The sequence below is a fragment of the Bemisia tabaci genome, chromosome 6, assembly GCF_918797505.1.
Source record: "Bemisia tabaci chromosome 6, PGI_BMITA_v3".
NCBI lineage: Eukaryota > Metazoa > Arthropoda > Insecta > Hemiptera > Aleyrodidae > Bemisia > Bemisia tabaci.
This window is the reverse complement of record NC_092798.1, coordinates 19,031,036-19,051,278: the sequence shown is the minus strand read 5'-3', so window position 1 is coordinate 19,051,278 and position 20,243 is coordinate 19,031,036. Positions and strand designations below refer to the sequence as shown.

Sequence of the window (20,243 nt, the reverse complement as noted above, 5' to 3'; positions counted from 1 at the left end):
AACATTACTCAGTTTGTCACAAAATAATCCTAAAACTACGTGCGTAGTAGATGCCTGGTAATTATACCTCTAAGTGGATGATTGCCTGTGAAATGCCTTTAATTTTAGCCTTGTGGCCAGGAAATGCATGTAAAACTCAAAAAAACACCAACAGATTAGCTGTCGATGACCATTACTTAGGAGAGGGTGTCTCTTTTCAAATGATTAGAAGTAAAATATGCAGAAGTAAAATATGCATGAAGAATTAAGAAGTAAAATATGCATGAAAAATAAAAACAGCAATTCATTTGAATTTTATCTGGATAACTGGATAGGAAGGCTACGTGAGAAAGAACACAGAATAATTAGCATGAACGAAACAGGAGTCGGGATATAATAGGGGTTGCTGTTCCCCACAGTCCCCAGCATCCAGGCTAGGACAATTTTTTTGAAGAATTTTGTTTGAAAAAAATCTTCCGTCGCATCGGTAAGGCGCAACGCTACAACTATTCGTACTCTCCGGAATGCGGGAGGTATCACGCCTCAATTGAAGGCGTTTTCAAAACCGCCAAGTTTCAATACTGAGATTGTCGATTCGCATGAAGTTCGGAGCCCGAAGTCACTGGAGCGACTTATCTTACGTGCTAATGCAACACTTCTGTGCACATCTCCTTGTTTTAATTTGATTCAGAAATGTCTCAAAGTAAATAAAACATAATGTAAGACACCCGAGTTTCGTCAACAATAATGTACATACAATGCAGCTGATGACTAAGGTTTAGTTCAGCTCTGTGCCGACAGAGCCCGCATGGGCGCAAAGTTGATTCCCAATCCAAAACAACTTTCCTTATCAGAAACGCGAGTGATATTTACTCAATTATCTCAGATTTCTACCTCTAATTCTGTGGTTTAGATCAATTTTTAGTAAGTCCTTTTTGCCTGGTTACCGAAAAAAAGGCAAAAGCATTCTCAGAAAATGTGTTTTAAACATGTTGAATAGGAAAAAAAGAAGATCCAAGAAGAAAGCCTACAATTCTTCGCAATTTTATGATTCTCAGATTGACAGTACAGACTCTTCCTTCAAAATGTAAGTAGGGTATCTATGTTTAATATCTCATTAAATTTTTCCTATCTTTAGTTCACAAGGATTTTATTGTATTTGCCCCACTGTTTTAACGAGAAGCCAAACATAATTTTATCATCATGTCCTCATAAGAAGACATGTTTAAATATGCGAAGTGCTGTAAGAACTTGCGGAGTTTTACAATCTTTACATGGACGAAGGTATCAAAGTGACCAACGCATGACTAAAAACAAAGATGGAACAAATAGAGCTTCTTACTAAATTTCAAATTGTGAACTATAGTCTGATCATAAGCCTTCTTCTGAATGTCTGCTTTCTGAAGAGTGCATGTTATTGAAATGAGGTTCCAAGCATCATAGGTAAATTTTCATTCCCAATCAGCCCTTTATTGATTCCTTTCTGCGGGTAGCACTTCCCATCCTGATCTAAATTTACTTTAAGTAACCTCATTCATCCTACTTACTTAATGTAACACTTTGGCATCTAGTGTAATCTTATCTCCGATTCAACTTTGCATATCAACTTATCAAATAGTCAAAACCATCCCCTGGAATATGTGTTCACACCCTCTGTAGGTGGTGTTTTCAGATACTGCTTGACAACATAAAGTAAGGAGAATTGAAACGTTTTTGAAGGAATCTTACTTTAGCTCTAGACTTCAGCTGTCTGTCTGTGAATGAAGAAACAATAGGTAGTAATGAAATTTTTGGAGATACTCAACCATCAGTGACACTCATTGAAGTAGAGGAGAGTTAAATTTTTGTCTCTTTTTTTCCGATTGGGAATGAAAGGGCAACCTTCTGACATATTTCGGTTTTTGGTTCGAATTTCTAGCCTGAATCTCTGTCGGAACGTTTTAACTGAAGCGAACATTCTGCGCAAGGTGGCAGCAAAACAGCTCTCTTAAATTGTATCCTGACATGTAAATGCACATTAGACTATCAGCCTATTATAATGAGCCGCAAGACGTAGACTTTGGCTTACCACCTTTGCGTACCTCGCAGTTGAGTTGATCTTCGAAATTTATTGATTCGGAAAATTTATATACCTTGTCTAAAATGTTCTTATGTTTCAATCCTCTAGGTCTGATCCAAATGACATGTGCCAAGCATTTGAAGGCCAACTTTACAAGTATACGAATGTAATGAAAGGTTACCAGTACAGGTGGTTCATCTTGGATCCGAAAAAAGGAGTTCTAAACTACTATCTGGTCAGTATATCAACCCATACTTATTTTCCTCAATAGTTTTTTCTGAATCCCTTCTACATGGGAATTTAAAATTAAAGCATAATTCACACTATCAAACTTCTCATCTGACTTAATTGAAAGGAAAGTTGGATGGAAAGTTTAAGGCAAAAAAAATTGATTCAATTACCCGTTCAACTTTCCTTCCAATTGGCGCCGCCAATTGAAGTAAAGTTGAGTGTGACATCACATTCAAGTTTCCGTTCAATTTTTCATCAAATTGTCGTTATCTCCAGTCAGTATCATACTATCCAACTTTTCATTCGACAAGTTGCATTCAAGATTTGAATGAAAACTTTGATCATAAATAATTGGGCTTTATCTACAGACCTTTGGTTGAATATTCATTCAGTCATTGATTAATAAATCAAGTCCTTTGACAATCAGTTTTTCATCCATCAAAAAACATTAGTATGTACGTAATGTGGGAAACAGGAATATCACTGTTCTCTCTCTTTTTTTTATTTCATTTTATTTTGCACATTTTGTACATGAGAGCTGATTGGCTATGGTTCATGTAATGAATGGGTTTAAACAGTAAGAAAAACATATTAATAATGTGAACAATCAACTAAAGCAGCTTAGAATGTCATACATTTATGAAACATGCTATAGATCAGTCAAGTTTTCAACAGGAGGCACTTAAGAGTTCATCTGATCGTAAGTCATAAAAGTTATATCTAAAAAAGTTAATAAGTCTAAAGTTACTAAGTCATCCAACTTTTTCAATTGGATTAAGAATATTCGGTATGCCCTCTCTTTTAGAATGAAAGTGAAACAAAACAACAGCCTCGAGGTTCCATAAATCTCCTTGCAGCTGTCATATCACCTAGTGATGAAGACTCGCACACTTTCACCGTGAACTCAATCAATGGAGAGTCTTTCAAGCTGAAAGCATCAGATGCCAGAGCTCGTCAAGAGTGGGTGAATAAGTTACGAGCTGCGGTTGAATTGCATGCAGTTGCAATCGCTCAGGTATTATCCTTTCTTTGTCTGTGCTTTTAGTCTCCTCGTACATGAATTCTTTATCTCCTTTTTTTCACAGTTACAATGACAGTGACAAAAAACTTTCTTCTATGAAAACTTTTAGAGGTATTGTTACTTCTCCTTGCACTAACATCCAAATTAATTTGGCACGACCATAATAATCTTCATTTAAGTATTATAATATCTGCTTTGTGAAATGAAGCAATTCAAGACTAGTTCGAAATTAAATTGTATCTTTTTCATACGGTCTTCTAAGCCACTCAGTGTTGTTTGTATTACCTGTTGGCAATGTTTTTTGCGGAACAGAAAAATGCCTTTTTTTTATTTACTGTCAGGTCTCCGAAACTTACATGTTTTACTTTCCTCTTTTATTTTAGAAAAATCCACCGCTGACCACCCGAGATCCTTTCATTGGCTATCGCAGTCAAAGTTCAGGTGTTCTATCCGGATCCTCCTCTAGTCCTTGTTCCGTCGCAATTGCTGATGCATTCAACAGTGTTCGCGAACACCTTAGTCAAGTTGAGTTCAGCAATGAGTCGCTCATCAAAGCAATAGAAGAGCTTCCAGCAAATGGTAAGTATCTCGCCTTCTAGGGATTGCTCTTTTGGCCAAAAACTCTTAACTAAGATGACCGTAACTCATTTTATCATAGTTTCTTAAAAATTCATCGCAGTAATGCTGTGTAGTGAAGAAGATTTACTACATGTGCCGGTGTTTTCTTGCACATCATCGTCAGTTTCAAGAATTAATTAGATACTTTTTATGCTACTTTTCTTACAGTTTATTTGTGTTGAACAGAATTTGATTAAAATATTACCAAAAAGCAAGATCGCTCAAGAACCAAAAACAAACTTGATCATTTATGGAATAAAAAAAATATACTGGGGATGAAACTGTCATCATTAATCAAATCATAAGATGTTTTGCTCGTGATACTGGCAGCTTCCATGAACAGTCCCTTTTACAGGAAGAAAAAAAATACCTTTGGGGAGTGTTGTTGCAATTGTTCGATTGTTGAGAAAATCAAGCTCTATTTTTTCACGTTTTAGCAAATTGGCTTTCTTGAAAACTCTACTTCTAATAAGAAAAACTGAAAATACCTAATGTGAGTAAATGGACTGAGTGTAACAAAACGTCTCAAGTCGCATTTTGGATGAAATGAACCAGGGGTAGTTTTGAATTGAACTAGCTCTATACTTTCTCCTGTCAAATATTCAAAGTCGAAGAAAAATATTTTGAACATAAATATAATCCTCAAAATCTCATGGAGGAATAAAACTTCTTACCTATTTTTCTCGATTCAAAGATGGTAACGTGTTATAACTTGATGTGTTTCTGTTAAGCCTATTTCAAATAAGTTCTAAAATATGGGAACAAACTCTTCGGCCTACTTCTGTGACTTGTAAGACATTTGACATTTTTCGACAAAGTATCATTTTATGCACATTAAGCTCATTAAATTTTTGAAAGTAATTTTTTCATTTTTCTTTTTTTGCTTTACAGGATCATCTTTAAAACATGTTGACACAGATCTACTGTTGCTGAAAGCTGCTTCTCAAGCGATGTGTTCATCATTAAACGAATGCACGATGATCCTACAACAGTCAATTTACCCCTTCCCAAATAGTCAATATCCAACATTAAGTAGAAATACCATGTCCTCTATTTCTCAAAGGAAAAGGTAATACTGTAATGCTTAGGTTCTCTCATGATTCCTTTCACTTTCCCTCCTCCTTGTAATTTTAAATGAACAGACCGAAAATGTCATTTGTACATTTTTTTTAAAATTTTCTTTTTTTTGTTTTAATAAAGTTTTTCATTCGCTGCTTCTTTGAAAAAGTTTTTTATCTCAACATTTTGTCTCTCTCTCATGAAAAAATGTACTATCAAAAAAGGCATCTCTTGAAATTGAAATAAACACATCCCCCTATTTTTGATGCAGTAAACTTCCGGTGATTTTTTTAAGTTAATGCCAGAAATTCAACTGCTTGTAATTTGTTAAATTTTGTAGATTTTAATGCAAAAATATTAGTCGGTTTCCGTCTGAAAAATTAAAATTAGAGCAGACATTTTGAAACATTATGATCTAGATTTAAGTTTTTTTAGTTCAATTTCACCATTGATATTCTGCAAAATTACCATCGGAACGTAAGATTTTGGTTGTGTCAATAAAATTTGACAATACTTGCAAGACCATTTTCATATAATTTGGAACCATCAAGCTCTGACCAACTGTGAAACCGTTCTAAAGAGCCCAAATAATCATTAAAATTTGAGGAAAACAATAACTTTCTGCACTGCCCTCTTTCAAACGTCTGTAAAACTAGGCTGTTTGATCTAACTTTTCATATTTGTAAATTAAAATGCAAAATTTATGAAAATACCAGTTAACATGCTGGACTGTAGGGAAGTTCTATAAAACATCTAAAGCCTCTTGTAAGGCTCTCGAAGTAAAGATAGATGAGTGTGCGACTGAGAGCTCCTATATCTTCCTTTTCTACCATTGTGGCTGTTTTCACTGGGAACTAATGCTTACGTTTAATGTTTTTTGATCCTTCAAGGTATGTGATTGAAAGTATCTCTGCATCCAAAATGTACACCAAGACACAGCTACTCGAAACTTTAAAAAAAAATTCATTGTCCATTTTTGCTCAAAACCAAATTCTTTTTCATCTTACCCCTTAATAATGAAAGTGGCTGGCCTGTAAAATATCAGCTAAAAATTTCAAAAAAAGCACATCTCTTGCTTTTCAAAAATCATGGTAAATGAATAATTTTACATGCGTAAAACTCGGTTCTATTATAAGACACCTACTCCTTTCTTGCTCTTGGTTATTTTGAAAGAGTTTTAAGACAAACACAAATCCCAGAACCTGTCCAGTCATGCAAAACCATTTAATTCTTCATCAGGGTATCAGAAGTGAGCAAACTCAGAAAACGAAGTCGGGAAAAATTAATCATGAAGTGATGCCAGTAGAATCTTAGAAAGCATATTCTGAAGTGCTTTGGAGAATTTAGTTCGTCTTAAACAAAATTCCATTTCAAAAACTGTAATTTATCACTTCATGACATAATTCTTTGTATAAGAAGAAGAAAGATCAATGGTTTTCAAGACGGTCAGGCAACCACCGCTAAATGCTTTTTTTATGGAACTCCCTGTAATGCTACCTTGACAGTAGTCATTATCATGAGTATTGAAAAATTTATTTCTAAAAAGAATCACCAGGTAGAGGAAAGATAGAGATTGAAGAAATCGTTTTCAGGAGGCACATCATGTCATTAGGGTCAAAGCAGTATCTGTTCCAATGTACAATATTTAAACCTTTTGATTACGAAGTAATTGTAGGAGTTTCGGATAGAGATTTATGGAAATAGACAGTTAATTGATGCCTCTAATAGACATAATGAATTCTCGGCATGGACCAATAAAATATTCATTCCATTGATCCAGCACTCCCACAACAGGCTTGCATGTCGCGCAGGCTGACTATTATTAAAACTTTAAAACTTCCCGGTCATGGAGAATGTTTCGCATCGACCAATCAGGGAACCTTCCACACACCGCCACTCGACCAATCATCGTCCGATGCTGATAACAATGTTGATAAGTTGATAACGCCCATCCGTTTTGTTTACGTAAGAAGATCATATCATATTTATTTTGAGGAATACAATCATGCGTGAATAACGGATTACGGCATTATTTCATACCTTGTGATTATCGGCACGTCTTCGTGCAGCTGAATTTCTCTAGGATTCTATCGTGTCTTTTCTTCAGTTGAGTTATGTAAGTATTAGCGTGACTTCCAATATCCGTTTCATTACTTTGTGGGTTCCAGTGATGCAACAAGTGTGGTGATGCTGGCTAGGTACTGATTGGAACCGAGAATAGATAGAAAAAATACTTACGTGACAACAAGACAGCTTTTCTTCATCTAGTGAGTTCTTCAGCAGTGGAAATCAACAGAAGGGTAAGCTCTGAGTTTCAATTTTTCTCGAAAGAATCTCGATTTCTTGGGAGAATTATTGATGCACGAATGATCAGTTTTTGTCTGTCTGGAGGTAGTTTCATTCTTTGAGGAATCTTCATCTTTGAGTAGGTACTTCTTGCAACGACGCTCTGATCACAGGTTTTAACGAATGTCCGAAGAAGATGTCAGATAGTGCTTAATTAGCTGGACGAACGCCAGATTGCTAGTATGTTTGCATCCTTCAGTTAGATTGCGTTTATGACAAACAGAGCAGCTATAAAGATTGGTGGTTGCATCTGGTATCCTCTCAACGTCACACGGCATTGGATATTTTTCAGGTACATCCTGATTGCGTGGCAAAACATGTACCCTCTGCGTGTCACAGTCTTTAAAATGGCAGCTCAACTAGAAATGCGACCACCTTTCTTTATTCGCCTCATTTGACAAAAGCCAAAAATGAAGGAAAGGAGCCACAATTCAAACATCTAATCATCCTGCAAGTTACTTCTACTATTGGCAACTTTTAATTGGCACAAAGAATTTAAATGCGATCGGTTGCTAAATCCTGTCTTACGCTGCTGAGCAAAGAGCCGAGGCAGGTGGTTGAAGCTTATTGTCTTGTGGCGAAAGAATTGCCAAAGTTTCAAATTTCTGAAGTAAAACAAAATTTTCTCCAGCAGTAATTGTTACATCAATATGATTAGTATGTTTCTTACAAGATGTTCCAAGTTCACTGAAGAATTTTACTTATCTTATGTACTTTTTTAAAAAATTAATAAACCCAAGATTTTCTAAAAATATCACAGGAGCATCTTATCATTATTTTGTTCTTTGCCTGTCACAAAGATGATTGTAGGTATCAATAGAATTTTTTCTCAAAAAAATTTTGAAAGGGCCCTTTTTGATTTCATAAGACTTCTCTTCATTCCACGCAAAATTATCACTTTCTTTTCTCATTTACTACCCATCTTTCTTTTTTTTTCAGCTACCATTATGTCAAAGCTAACATCCACTTCCGTTCTCACCTCTGGAGCAATGAAAATGCCTGTCATTGGCTTAGGAACATGGCAAGTAAGTAAGAGATAACAGTAAGCTAGTAAAGAAGTTAGCATCTCAATTACTTAAGTATAACAACTACATCAGATGTTCATTAATTTTCTCTTATATTGTATTTGTTCCTAAAAAAAGGTACTCATCGTCCGATTAGAAATATTGTGAGAATATTCAGGGCAAATTCAGAGAGTGTTCAAGGCAATTTTTTGTTTAGTTCTCTGTTTAAAAAAAATCTAATTTGAGGGAAAATTAGGGAATGTGAGATGCAGTTTAGCTGATTATTTAGTTCAATCCATCCAATCGATGAACACTTTAAAACCAAGGTAAAAAAAAATTGTCTGTAGTTAGCATGAAGTTGCTATTAGTTCAAGATGATTAAGTATGCTGTCCGTGTCCGACAGTTCTAATGTGTGGACCTCATAAGCCGAATGTTGCACTACAAGAACACCCTTTTGTCAGGACTGAGCCTTTTGATATAGACTTGAAAATGGAAATGCACATCACTCACATAATTTGAGACATTATTCATGCATTTTTATGGAAAATTTGTAGTACAGTCAGTCCCAGTCAATTTTCAGCTGTGGTTTCAATGGATATATAGATAAATGCTAGGAAAAATTATGCTCTAAAGAGACTACAAGGAGTTTATACTATGCTATAAAACACAATACTAACTTGACTATTGTGCGCAAATTTTTTGTTTTTTGTTTTTTGTTTTTGGCTTAACGAAAACCAATGCAGCATCACTCTTCAACCCATTTGGATGAGTGCAGGGCGCAATGCTAGGAGAGGTAACAAAGTGTATTTTATACAAGGTACGGCAAAGATATTTTTCCTTTATTGCAAACCATTCTCTCAGATTCTCAAGTTTGTCTGAAATTTATACGCAAGCGATGATGAATTGCTCATCATTCTAAAAACCTGATTTGGATAGAATTTTTTTAGTGAAATCAATTGGAATCGGAAATGTCTTTTTCTTTGCTAATTTTTTTCCCAAGAACTTTCATCTCACCTTTTTCTTATATCTCTCAGGCCGGAGGAGATGAAATCGAAAAAGCAGTCGATCATGCATTATCTGTTGGTTATCGGCATCTTGATACTGCCTATGTGTATCAAAATGAAGAAAGCATCGGTAAAGTTCTCAAAAAGTGGCTCTCAAGCGGAAAAATTAAAAGAGAGGACTTGTTCATCACAACCAAGGTTTGTAATTCATCAAAAAATATTTAAATTGATTTGAAAAACATTTTGTGCTAGCAACCATTCTTTATTTCGCGCTTTTTGAGTTCACCAACATTACCCTTTTTTGCAGTCAAATTTTGTAAGCTTGATACCTTTGGAGAATGACGATCTCTACTCATGGTGCTTATCATCTTATTTAAAACTAGTATAGTTCTATGTTTATTGAATACAAGCCAATCATTGATTACAACTTTTCAAATGAAACCTAAGATTCTCTTCTCACCAAATTTATCATAAAGAGACAAAAGTTAATACGTACTCGAATTTTTAAGCAAATACAGTCCTGCCTATCTCTTAACAATGTTTTCATACCAGAAAAACAGCATATCAAGAATTGCCTTACCAAGAAACAATTAACGAAAACTCGAAAAAAATAAACCTTGTCTCCAGAAAAAGAGGTTATTCCAAGAAACGTTGAAATGAGATGCTACTGAAGTGAAAAATTCAATTTCGTTACTTACTAGCAATCGTTTAATTTTTGTTCATAGAATCAATTTTTGCCCATAAAAATCATTTTTAGCTGGTAAAACACAAAATTGAAATGTGTTTCCTTTTGGATAAAGATGTTTTTCTTTGAAAATTTTGTCATGAGGAGCTTTGAAAAATGTCAAGCCTAACTTAAATTATGATGGCACAAGGGGCTTTGAAAAATATTGAGCCTAACTGAAGGTATGATGGGACGAAGGAGCATAAAAGTTGGATGTCATAAAGTGTTTTCAAAACATTTTTCGATTTTTTTTACTTAGCCTTTGTTAAAAATTACTCTTTTTAAAAGTGTTCCCATTCATATTTTCACTAGTAATTCACTGATTTGTTTTTTTCCTCCAGCTACCCAACACACATAACGCTGCTGAACTCGTTGAATCGGTCTTAAAGAAGCAGCTTGAATGGTTGAATCTTGATTATGTTGATTTGTACTTAATTCATCTCCCAATACGATTCAAGCAAGATGATACAAATCCTTTGCCCAAAGACGAGCAAGGGAACATCATAAGAGAACCGGTGGATCTTATTAGTTTATGGAAGGTAAGTGAAGCTTCATAATTGTTCTTCAATGTTTGCTATTGTTCTCATTCGGGTAACTAATCAAAATAACTTATTACCTCCAAACTCCTCTAGACTATTGCCTCCTTGTTCATACGTAATAACTCTGCTTCCATATCACTTTAGAATTAGACAGATTTACTGGAAATCAGCTCAACCACATCAGTAGTTGCCTTATTTTCTTTGTTGTTTTATTTTTAAATAGAAAACTAAGCTGTAGGTACCGGCTCTTGTAATTTTGATGGTATTTTCTTCATAATGTAAGTGTAATTCATAGAAAGTGTAAAGACATTAAGTAGTTCGGTTCTCTGTCAATGCATGAGAGAAAATTAGGTAACATGAAATGCAGTTATGTTTATTCCATCTAATTGGGACTTCCTCAAATCTAAATTCAAGTATCAGTCATGATTTAGCTCTTTTGATGCAGAAATTCAAGAGAAAATATGAGTTCCCTCAAATTACTATTGCATTTTAAGCAAAGATTTTAATTTAATATGTCCTGAATTATAGGAGAGTTTATGCAACTAATAATTATTGCATGAAACTTTGTGCTTCATTCATTTTACCTGCGCTTTTTAAGCTTCTTGTATGCTTTTTTATTTTCTCGTTGTTTAGACTTGCTGCTCTTTGAGTTGAGTGAAAGTTTTGTAACAAAAGTGGAAGCATGCTTGTATTTATCTTTGCTTTCATTCTTCCCTATCTCTGACAATCTAACATCTACCGTCAACGCTTCTGCATTTTTTTTCTAGTCTGCATAGACCTGAGTGGCAGAAAATTCTCCATATCGAATCCAAATCATGCATGGCAACCGTGGCAATTAGCTGTTGGCAGCCAAGAGGTCTGAGTTATTATTGAGTTCTAGAAAAAGCGTTAAATTTTGAACTTTTCATGGGTAATGTTAGTAGATGCTGTGAAACTGCAGCAATTTTTTACACTTATTCCACAGGCTGATATTTGTCTGAGCCAAGTACCTACTTGTAACGATTTGAACACAATAAGAATTAATAGATACCTCTGTGAAATTTATTTCTGCACAGGGTGGCTTTCTTCCCTCTTCCTCTCTGTGTAGAAATTTTCTGTGAATTTCTTATCGTTTCATTTCTCGTTTCCATCACTCTTTTAAATTACTGATGTAATGGTATGATTTTCGTTTAATTTTGGACAGTTTTTTTTTTTTTTAAGTAGAACAGTAGAAATTGTTCTAAAAGTTTACATTGATGCTTTTTTTATCCTCATCCAGATAAAGTAATATATGTAGCTTTCTCTTTTCTTTTTTTTCACCCAATATCAGATACATATGGTAATTGGTGAACTAAGCCTGACTTAATCACCATCAATAGAATTTCTAGTTGATAAAATCTGATAATTTCTAACCCCCAGGCAATGGAGGCACAAGTTGATGCTGGTCGGGCGAAAAGTATTGGCTTGTCAAATTTCAACTCGAAGCAAATTGCAAACATAGTGGAAAACGCAAGGATTAAACCAGCCAATTTGCAAGTAGAACTTCATGTTTATTTACAACAAAAAGAACTGGCCAAGTTTTGCTCACAGCACGGCATAACTATTTGCGGGTATGCCCCTCTTGGATCACCCGGAAGTAAAACTTTCTTCAAAGCTGTGTCAAACGGTGAAACAGAGTATGTAGCTTTTCAGTGTTTACTTTTTGTTTTTTATTACTTTTACATATACCATGATTCATTCTAAGTAAGGACGTCATCTGAGGGGAAGGGGTCAGGTTTAGTGATCGCCTTCTGGTAGACTTGAAAACACTTTTAACAATTTTTGTGAAAAAAAAATTTGTTTCTAAGATTTTTCTTGTTTTTTAGGCAAAATGGCATCCTAATTTTGCATTTATGATCAGGAAAGAACTGAGTTCTAAAGGATCAAGTTTTAATATGTAAAGTAAAAATATCATGACCTATTATCAAGTTTAACGATTAAAAACAAAGCGATGAGAAGCAAATAAACCAATATCTGTGTCAAATCCCTCCTCAAAGCTTTTCTTAAAGTTTCCCTTCCGATCTGTCATTTCTCCTGAAAGAAAGAAGAATCTGCATTTTTTGTCATTTGTCACTTACATACCAGATTGTTTCCATCTTTTTTTTTTTTATTTTAAGATAATTTAAAAAATCCGCTCCGTTTACAGGTTGCAGAATTTAAATCCACTGGAAGAGCCTGTTGTCCAGAAAATTGCTGCAACTCACAAAAAGACTCCTTCTCAAGTTTTACTACGGTTTTTATTGCAAGAAGGTTTTGCCGTAATCCCAAAGAGTTCCAATCCCCAACGGATAGAACAGAACTTACAGGTAACCGAAGATCTTTTGAAATTCAACGAAAACCTGAATGCCTCAAAAATTCTGTTCATTATTTCCTTTGCCTAAAATAGAAGGTTTGATTTCGGCAAAAAAACAAGTTATGCCTGGGCCGAAATACTTTTGCTCGATAGATATGAATATAACCAGTTTTGCCTTGGCAATTTTGACAAAATTTATTTTCTTCCAGAACAAATGGATCAATACTTCATCACTTTTTTTTAGCCATTTTAAGATTTTTTGGTAAAGCGCTGCTTTACATTTAAAAATCTGAGTTAAGGAGAGTTTGGTGTGGGCAAATAATTACGCCTGTCTTTGCTCACACTGAAATCTCCGCAACAAAGATTCTCAAAAGGAAAGCAGCTCTTCACCAAAAAATCTAAAAATGGCTAAAAAAGTGAAATAATATTGGTCAAGCAATATAATGTCATACAGTCAATTTACTCTCTGCTGAATAAAACAAAATGAACTATCAAGTATGGCAACTTTAAAACCAGTTGATCCAGATAGTGTAGTTTTACTTCATCGTTTTTTTTTTCTCCTCAGGTATTTGACTTCGAACTTTCAGACCAAGAAGTAGACACCCTTCGCGCCCTGGATAAAGGATCCTCTGGGCGAATTTTCGACTTCCTATTTTTCCCTGGGGTTGAAAAAGACGAGAACTATCCCTTCAATATTCCATTTTAATTGTTTTTAACTTTAATTTTCCGAGTGCTTTAAGAGATTTGTAAGAAAATACAGTTCGTAACTTAGGTCACATTGATTGTGCAATACTCACTGTTGTGATATTTTAAAAAACCCTATTTTATACCTTTCTCATCACAAAAATTGCTTCTACTTAAAATTTGTCCAAAAATTGCTTCTACTTAAACTTTTTCCAAAAATATGCTGCAATAATCTTCTTCATCTGTTCCAAACATCAATGAGCTCAATAACTTCATCATAAAAAACAAATTTCGCTTCTTAAGAAAGCTAATAATGGAGCAGTGAATTATTTCTAAAAATTTCATGTGAAAACTCCTAATAAGTTTGGTGCAAATAAGACAAGGGTAAAACGGAGTCGTTATGATTCACAGTTTTTGTATAACATACATGGATGAAATTTCAGGCTCCTTCCATCAAATGGACCCCAGAAATGATCTAGGGAGCCTCTTTTAGTATACATTTGTTTCTAGCATTTTATTAATAAATAGTTTCAAAGATTGTTGTTTTATCATTAAAAATGATGTTTTTATTGATCCATTCACGTAATAAAATGTCTTAGTAGTGCAAAAAGTATTTTTTTTATTACCAACATTAAATAGCACATTGATACTAACTATCTCAAATAAAGAGTGGCCGTAGTGCTTCTTCATCCATTATATTTTCATCAAATTCAGCGCCGTATCAACCATCAATCAATTGATATGCTCAAACCGATCTCATCCAGGAACAAAAAAAAGAGAAAGAAAAAGATTTCTTTTAATTAAAAGATTCTGTTTTTTATTTGTACCTAAGTTCAGGAATTTAGGTAGTTATTATAAATCTTTTGATAAAATCAGATAAAGACAAAAAATACACACTTTTGTTCATAGGAGCAATTTTGTTTCCTATATAAATTTCATAAAGTCACTCCACATTAAGTTACTCTCCACAATGATTCGAAAAAATTTAAGCGAGAAAATATAACAACTGATTTGGTTGCATTATCAACCATGTTTCAATACAAAAATTATTCCACACGTACAAAAAACAATGATAAAAAAGATGATACAAAGACAATAACTTTTATTTACTTAGTTTGATTAGTTTACTATCAAAAATACTTAATTTTTGTTTCGAGTGAGAAATGAACTTCTGTACAGCTGAGTAAGTAATTAAAGGGGCGTGTCGCAAATCAAGTCTTGAGAGATTCACGCACCTTACCAAATGATCTAGAGATTGATCTGTGATTAACTTACAACCAGCTAAATTTAATGTTTGGAGACTTTTAAGAGTAAGCGATTGCTGAGATGAAAGTTGTGAAATACCAGCATCAGTCAATCGGTTACATTGAGAGAGATCAAGAACACTAAGATTACAAATATTTTGCACAATGTAAAGTATTGCAACGTCAGTAACATTGCAACCGGCTAATTTTAATACTTTTAGGTTCCTAAGTCTAGATTTGGTATCAATTAATCCCGGTCTTGAATCAGAGGGAGATGAAAGGATTTCTCTTAAGGCAGCATCATTCATACCAGTAACAAAACTTAAGTCTAGAGACTGTAAAGGTGGGCACTGACACGTCCTGAGAGCTGTTACGCTTACAACGGGGCAACCTTGCAAAGACAAGTGCCTCATTTGTGGGAGCCGCGTAATAAGCCATGTCAATTGTCTCTTGACCACATTCGTCCAATCTAAGTTCAAAGTTTCAGGTTGTCGCCGCACGATACCTGTCAAACAGGAACTAGTGAGTTTTTTACTTTGCAAGTTCATTGTTTTCCACAAAACAGGATCCACACTAATCTGGGACCAAGTCCGACAAACTTGAGCACAGATGGATAAATCTGTCGGGGACAAATACTTGAAAATTGCGAGTAAGCATGTCCTATTCATATTTGCATTGCCACTATTCACGCCCGGCTCTTGCTTTATGGTAGGGGTTGACGGTGCTGGTGATGGTCGCACAACATACAATGGCCGTCGTAAAGGCTTATTGCTGTTTGCGTTTAGCTGATAAGCTAACTGGGTTCGTAAAGCTAATTTCCTCGGTTCACACGTAGTTGATGATGATGAGGATGAGGCAGTTATGTTAGCTCCACTATTGTTGGATGTTGTTTCATCTGAATTCCGACTTCGAACTGAATCGCCATTTAACCATTTCTGCAAAAAGCACAAATGCACATGAATGATGTATTTCAAAGAAAGAAACAACCAAAGCAGTAAAAAAATACAAAACAGAGAGAATTAGATTTGATGTTTTGTGATTTAATTGCTGATAATCTATCAAACATGTGACTTTTTTGTGTTCAATTTTGGTAAAATGCAGAAAAAATAAAAAAGGCTTGTTTGTTTAGCTGCTTCGATTGAGCACAAAAATGGTACCTACACCTAATATTAAAATATCATGCGCCGTAATATTATTTTGACTGTTGTCTTATTACAGCTTTAATTCTAAGATGATGAGTAGAATGGGGTGTTTACTTTCATTTGCTGAATGAATTCAGGGTTTCAAGCGGTCTGGAAAACCTGGAAAAGTCAGGGATATCAAAGAAAAAGTCCTGGAATTTTGCAAGTGGCTCATTGGTTCAGTAACTTCAACTAGTGCCGTTCAAGAGAGCATGAGCAACTTCAGATGCCTTTTTTGTGATTCAAATCACTAGAAGAAGTGAAAATCTTGTGAAAAGTTAAGTCAAAGTTGGTATAGTTAAAAAGAAAAAAAATCTAAATCCAGTTTCATTAAGGTTTAGGGAATTCAGAAATTTTGGAGTCAGGGAAAAGCAAAAAAAAATTATGGAAATACAGGGAATTGGAAAATGAGGAAATTATGGAAATACTGGAGTCATACTATGTTTAGGTATGCTTACCATTCCACTTGAGTTCTGAAGGTCCTCGGGAGATTCAGATTTAATCCTCTTGGCTGCAGGATGATCTTGGTAAGTACGGTCACTATCTGACGAATCAGAATCTTCACCACCGGAATGATCCTGAAATTAAACCACGGCGGACATTATAAGATATTCTGATCTCCTGATAAACTTGAAAAAATTTATACTCCCAGCATAGTTGACCAAAGCTGCTTGGTTAACTATCCAAAGTGAGAGGAAAATATTTGTTGCTACAATGCCTTGAATATTTTTTGGTTAGGTTTAGTGCGTTCATTCAGAGGTTAATTTTGAATAGTCAGATATGTAAAAAGATTGGGGTACCACTTTAATTTTTATGCATCTTTTGATAATACCTGCAATCTTATTGCCTGACTGTGTTCTGAAATTGATGAGAATTTTATACATTTCATGAATTCATTTTAATGATTTTGGTTCAAATTCGTAGGATCCCTAAAAAAACCTTGAATAATTTCTCTTCCTGTTTGGATAATTATGGTTATTTACTATCACATACAGGGTGTACCAAAAGTCCGTCCCACCCCTGCTAACTTTTGAACGAATTGAGCTAGGGTAATGAAACTTTGGGAATGTTCCTATCTCAAAGGGGACCATCTTTTGGGGGGGTCAAAATTTTGGTCCCCCCTCAGGGGGGGCGCGGGGGGCCCCCAACTTTTTTTTTTCAAATGGCAACCCCTATCTTGTGATACCTCATTTGAAAGAGCATAAAAAACTAAGAATTTTGGCGCAAACCGCAGATCAATATCTTAATTTTTGACCGAGTTATGATAGGTCAAAGGTCAAATTTGACCTATTTTCAAAAAATCATAACTCCGGTTCAAATTATCGTAAAGAAAAAAATAAAACGGGAAAATTTACCAAATTGTGTCCGCTTTTAAGTAAAAATTTCAGAAATCACTTCGATTTAATTTTAAGGGGGGGCTCGGACCCCCAAATACGTCAATTCAAAGGTCATTCAATTTTCCCGCGAAATAAGCCAATTTACCCTAGATTTGCCTCCACATTATCTCAGTAAGGCCAAAATCAGTTCAACATTACGTTGGCAAGTCCCAAAATTTCGGGAAAAGTTAAAAAAAACGAAATTTAAACGGTCAAATTTAATCACCTTAAATTTCGATATTTTTAACCTTTCCCGAAATTTGGGGACTTGCCAACGTAATGTTGAACTAATTTTGGCCTTACTGAGATAATGTGGAGGCAAATCTAGGGTAAATTGGCTTATTTCGCGGGAAAATTGAATGACCTTTGAATTGACGTATTTGGGGGTCCGAGCCCCCCCTTAAAATTAAATCGAAGTGATTTCTGAAATTTTTACTCAAAAGCGGACACAATTTGGTAAATTTTCCCGTTTTATTTTTTTCTTTACGATAATTTGAACCGGAGTTATGATTTTTTGAAAATAGGTCAAATTTGACCTTTGACCTATCATAACTCGGTCAAAAATTAAGATATTGATCTGCGGTTTGCTCCAAAATTCTTAGTTTTTTATGCTCTTTCAAATGAGGTATCACAAGATAGGGGTTGCCATTTGAAAAAAAAAAGTTGGGGGCCCCCCGCGCCCCCCCTGAGGGGGGACCAAAATTTTGACCCCCCCAAAAGATGGTCCCCTTTGAGATAGGAACATTCCCAAAGTTTCATTACCCTAGCTCAATTCGTTCAAAAGTTAGCAGGGGTGGGACGGACTTTTGGCACACCCTGTATAGGTACATACTTAATTTCAATAAACATTAACCATTTGAGTTTCCGTTCCTTTCTACTAAAAATGAGTACGGATATGGTGTTCAATTTTAACTCAAAATACTCATTTAGAATTACACATAGCTAATTCATACATAAAATGCCAGAGCTGCAATCTCAATTTGAGAGTTAAAGATACATAGTTCTTTGGTTATCATGATTTATTTGGCTATCTTTAAGTACTATCAGCCACCTAATTTTCATCACAACGATAAATTTGTTGGTTTAAATACTTGACCGAAATAATTAGCTGTTGGACTGTTCATTCTAAAAGAAAAGTGGGCTATCAAGGGGGAAAAAATTACTGAATTAACATCTCAGGATGTTAAAAATCTGTGCAACAACTCTAGAATGATAATATGTATGCACTTCAGTTTAACATTGCAGGGATGTTACACTGATAGTCGCCATTCATATCAATTTTCCTGAGCTCTCTTGCAGATTTTCAACATTCTCAAATGTCTACTCAGCAAATTTTTCCTGAAAAAGCTTTCAAGCAGAAATTGGGAATTCTTTTCATACGCATTGAATTCATTTTAATTGATGTTTCCTTTGTTTTACTTTGACTTTGAGGTAACAGAGACATCATTTAAAGTGAAACCTTCCTTCCCTTCAAAAGGTTTATGCACAATTATTGTGAGTGTATGTGGAGAAGGGACAAAAATAACTTTTTGAACAGAACATTACCTCCATTCTCTCTCTTTTCATTATAGGGCTGCCATCACTATGCATTTTCCGCATATCAGTTGACTTTTGTCGCGCTCGAAAATGTCTCGGCTGAAATGAAAAACAAAAATGAATGATGAGTCAGGCGGAATTAGGATGAGTTTGCAACATACAGTCTTGAGGGTTATGCCATAATCAGGAAAGGTGAAAATTTAATTTGTGGGTAGATTTATAGGTATGGATAGATAACATTACTGATAGATTAATAGGTACAGGTGGGGATTTAAAGGTATACTGATTACAATAGAGCTCTGGCATCCATCATTTTAAAGTACTTTCAGATAGATAACACCAAAATAAATTTACACACATTTTCCTTTTACATTTTTGAGACATAGAGCATCCCAAGAATTCCGCTTTTAAAGTTTGAAGTGACGTCTAGAAACAACGTATTCCTGTTGGTACATGTAATATAAATGTTTATGGACCGTTCCAGTAGTCTCTTTTTATTACCTAATCTTATGGCCATGAGCAATGTGTGTACTTCATGAAAATTACATTATCAGAGCAAACAGTGTATTGAGCATGCAAAAAGTGTATTTTTCATTGAGAATTTCGACAATCTTAATGTGCTGCCCCCTGAAATCATGCATTTTAACTTCGAAGAGCTATCGTGATCCTACAAAGTTATCTACATCTTTGTATAGCGCATAGTGATTCTCGGCAGAAACAGTACATTAGGAAAAAATTACAGATGTCAAATTCTTACTGAGTTGTCAGAGCTACAGGATTCATCATCTTAAATCTTAATAAGTGGCATAAGAGTTGTTAAATAATAAAATTACCAGCTCTCACCAACAAAAGTAAGCTTATTAAAAGACTTCTGATTTCCAGAAAATGTAGATGCTTGAAAAATTAAATTAAAATAATGTATTCAAAAAAATAATAATAAAACAGGAATAATAAATACCTTGTATTCAACATTCTTCCCATCCTTACAACATTTTGGACACTCCCAACTATTTGGTAAATCTTCATTGACAATACCTTCAGAATCAGCACACTGTAATAAAATTAATGAATAGAAAATAGATCAGATAAACAAAATGATGCGCATTTCGCAAAAGATAACTGTAGCTGCAATTGAAAATTAGCTTTCTCAATATTATTACAGTATCTTAATTTTGGAAAAAAAGCTCGAATAATCCGTACAGTGACAAATTAGAATAATTTTTTTTCTGTTCTATGTTAAGGTTAAGTATGAAAAGAGTCACAGTTAAGAGAGAGAAAGGGAATTTTTTCATTTTCTTCTTCTTTAAAGGCAACAAAAAGAATTAA

At 34.6% G+C, this 20,243-nt stretch overlaps 3 protein-coding genes across 6 annotated transcripts in view; 2 read left to right on the top strand and 1 right to left on the bottom strand.

The window, feature by feature from the left end:
• Window positions 1-809: 809 nt before the first annotated feature.
• Window positions 810-5,135, top strand: LOC109043577 (oxysterol-binding protein-related protein 11). The gene is made up of 5 exons (XM_019060826.2): window positions 810-1,066; window positions 2,147-2,273; window positions 3,075-3,284; window positions 3,674-3,869; window positions 4,800-5,135. Exons 1-5 carry the CDS (start codon window positions 969-971, stop codon window positions 4,979-4,981), a joined length of 813 nt encoding a protein of 270 aa, XP_018916371.1. The 5' UTR covers window positions 810-968; the 3' UTR covers window positions 4,982-5,135.
• Window positions 5,136-6,929: 1,794 nt separating this feature from the next.
• On the top strand, window positions 6,930-14,190 carry LOC109042151 (1,5-anhydro-D-fructose reductase). 2 transcript variants are annotated; one of them, XM_019058747.2, is made up of 7 exons: window positions 6,930-7,083; window positions 8,253-8,338; window positions 9,353-9,520; window positions 10,388-10,585; window positions 11,984-12,240; window positions 12,750-12,909; window positions 13,462-14,190. In XM_019058747.2, the coding sequence occupies exons 2-7, from the start codon at window positions 8,261-8,263 to the stop codon at window positions 13,600-13,602; spliced, it is 1,002 nt and encodes a 333-aa protein (XP_018914292.2). In that variant the 5' UTR covers window positions 6,930-7,083; window positions 8,253-8,260; the 3' UTR covers window positions 13,603-14,190. The 2 variants fall into 2 exon arrangements, with proteins under 2 accessions (XP_018914292.2, XP_018914283.2); XM_019058738.2 differs by having other exon boundaries at window positions 6,940-7,267.
• Window positions 14,191-14,370: 180 nt separating this feature from the next.
• Kdm2 (Lysine demethylase 2) overlaps window positions 14,371-20,243 on the bottom strand; it is a 35,973-nt gene continuing 30,100 nt past the window's right edge. For all 3 annotated transcript variants that reach the window (XM_019058725.2, XM_072302000.1, XM_019058717.2), the window contains exons 11-14: window positions 19,876-19,968; window positions 18,927-19,016; window positions 16,464-16,583; window positions 14,371-15,759 (exon numbers count right to left, since the gene is read on the bottom strand). In XM_019058725.2, coding sequence (XP_018914270.2) covers window positions 14,683-15,759; window positions 16,464-16,583; window positions 18,927-19,016; window positions 19,876-19,968 — 1,380 coding nt within the window. In that variant the 3' untranslated portion in view covers window positions 14,371-14,682. The remainder of the gene's footprint in view (window positions 15,760-16,463; window positions 16,584-18,926; window positions 19,017-19,875; window positions 19,969-20,243) is intronic.

Bases quoted from the DNA above. Each gene is read 5' to 3' on its own strand.
- LOC109042151 (XM_019058747.2), top strand. From the start codon at position 8,261: ATGTCAAAGCTAACATCCACTTCCGTTCTCACCTCTGGAGCAATGAAA. The intron at 9,521-10,387 runs GTTTGTAATTCA...TTTTTCCTCCAG, and splicing joins ACTTGTTCATCACAACCAAG to CTACCCAACACACATAACGC. The intron at 10,586-11,983 runs GTAAGTGAAGCT...TCTAACCCCCAG, and splicing joins ATCTTATTAGTTTATGGAAG to GCAATGGAGGCACAAGTTGA.
- LOC109043577 (XM_019060826.2), top strand. From the start codon at position 969: ATGTTGAATAGGAAAAAAAGAAGATCCAAGAAGAAAGCCTACAATTCT. The intron at 2,274-3,074 runs GTCAGTATATCA...CCTCTCTTTTAG, and splicing joins GAGTTCTAAACTACTATCTG to AATGAAAGTGAAACAAAACA. The intron at 3,870-4,799 runs GTAAGTATCTCG...TTTGCTTTACAG, and splicing joins AGAAGAGCTTCCAGCAAATG to GATCATCTTTAAAACATGTT.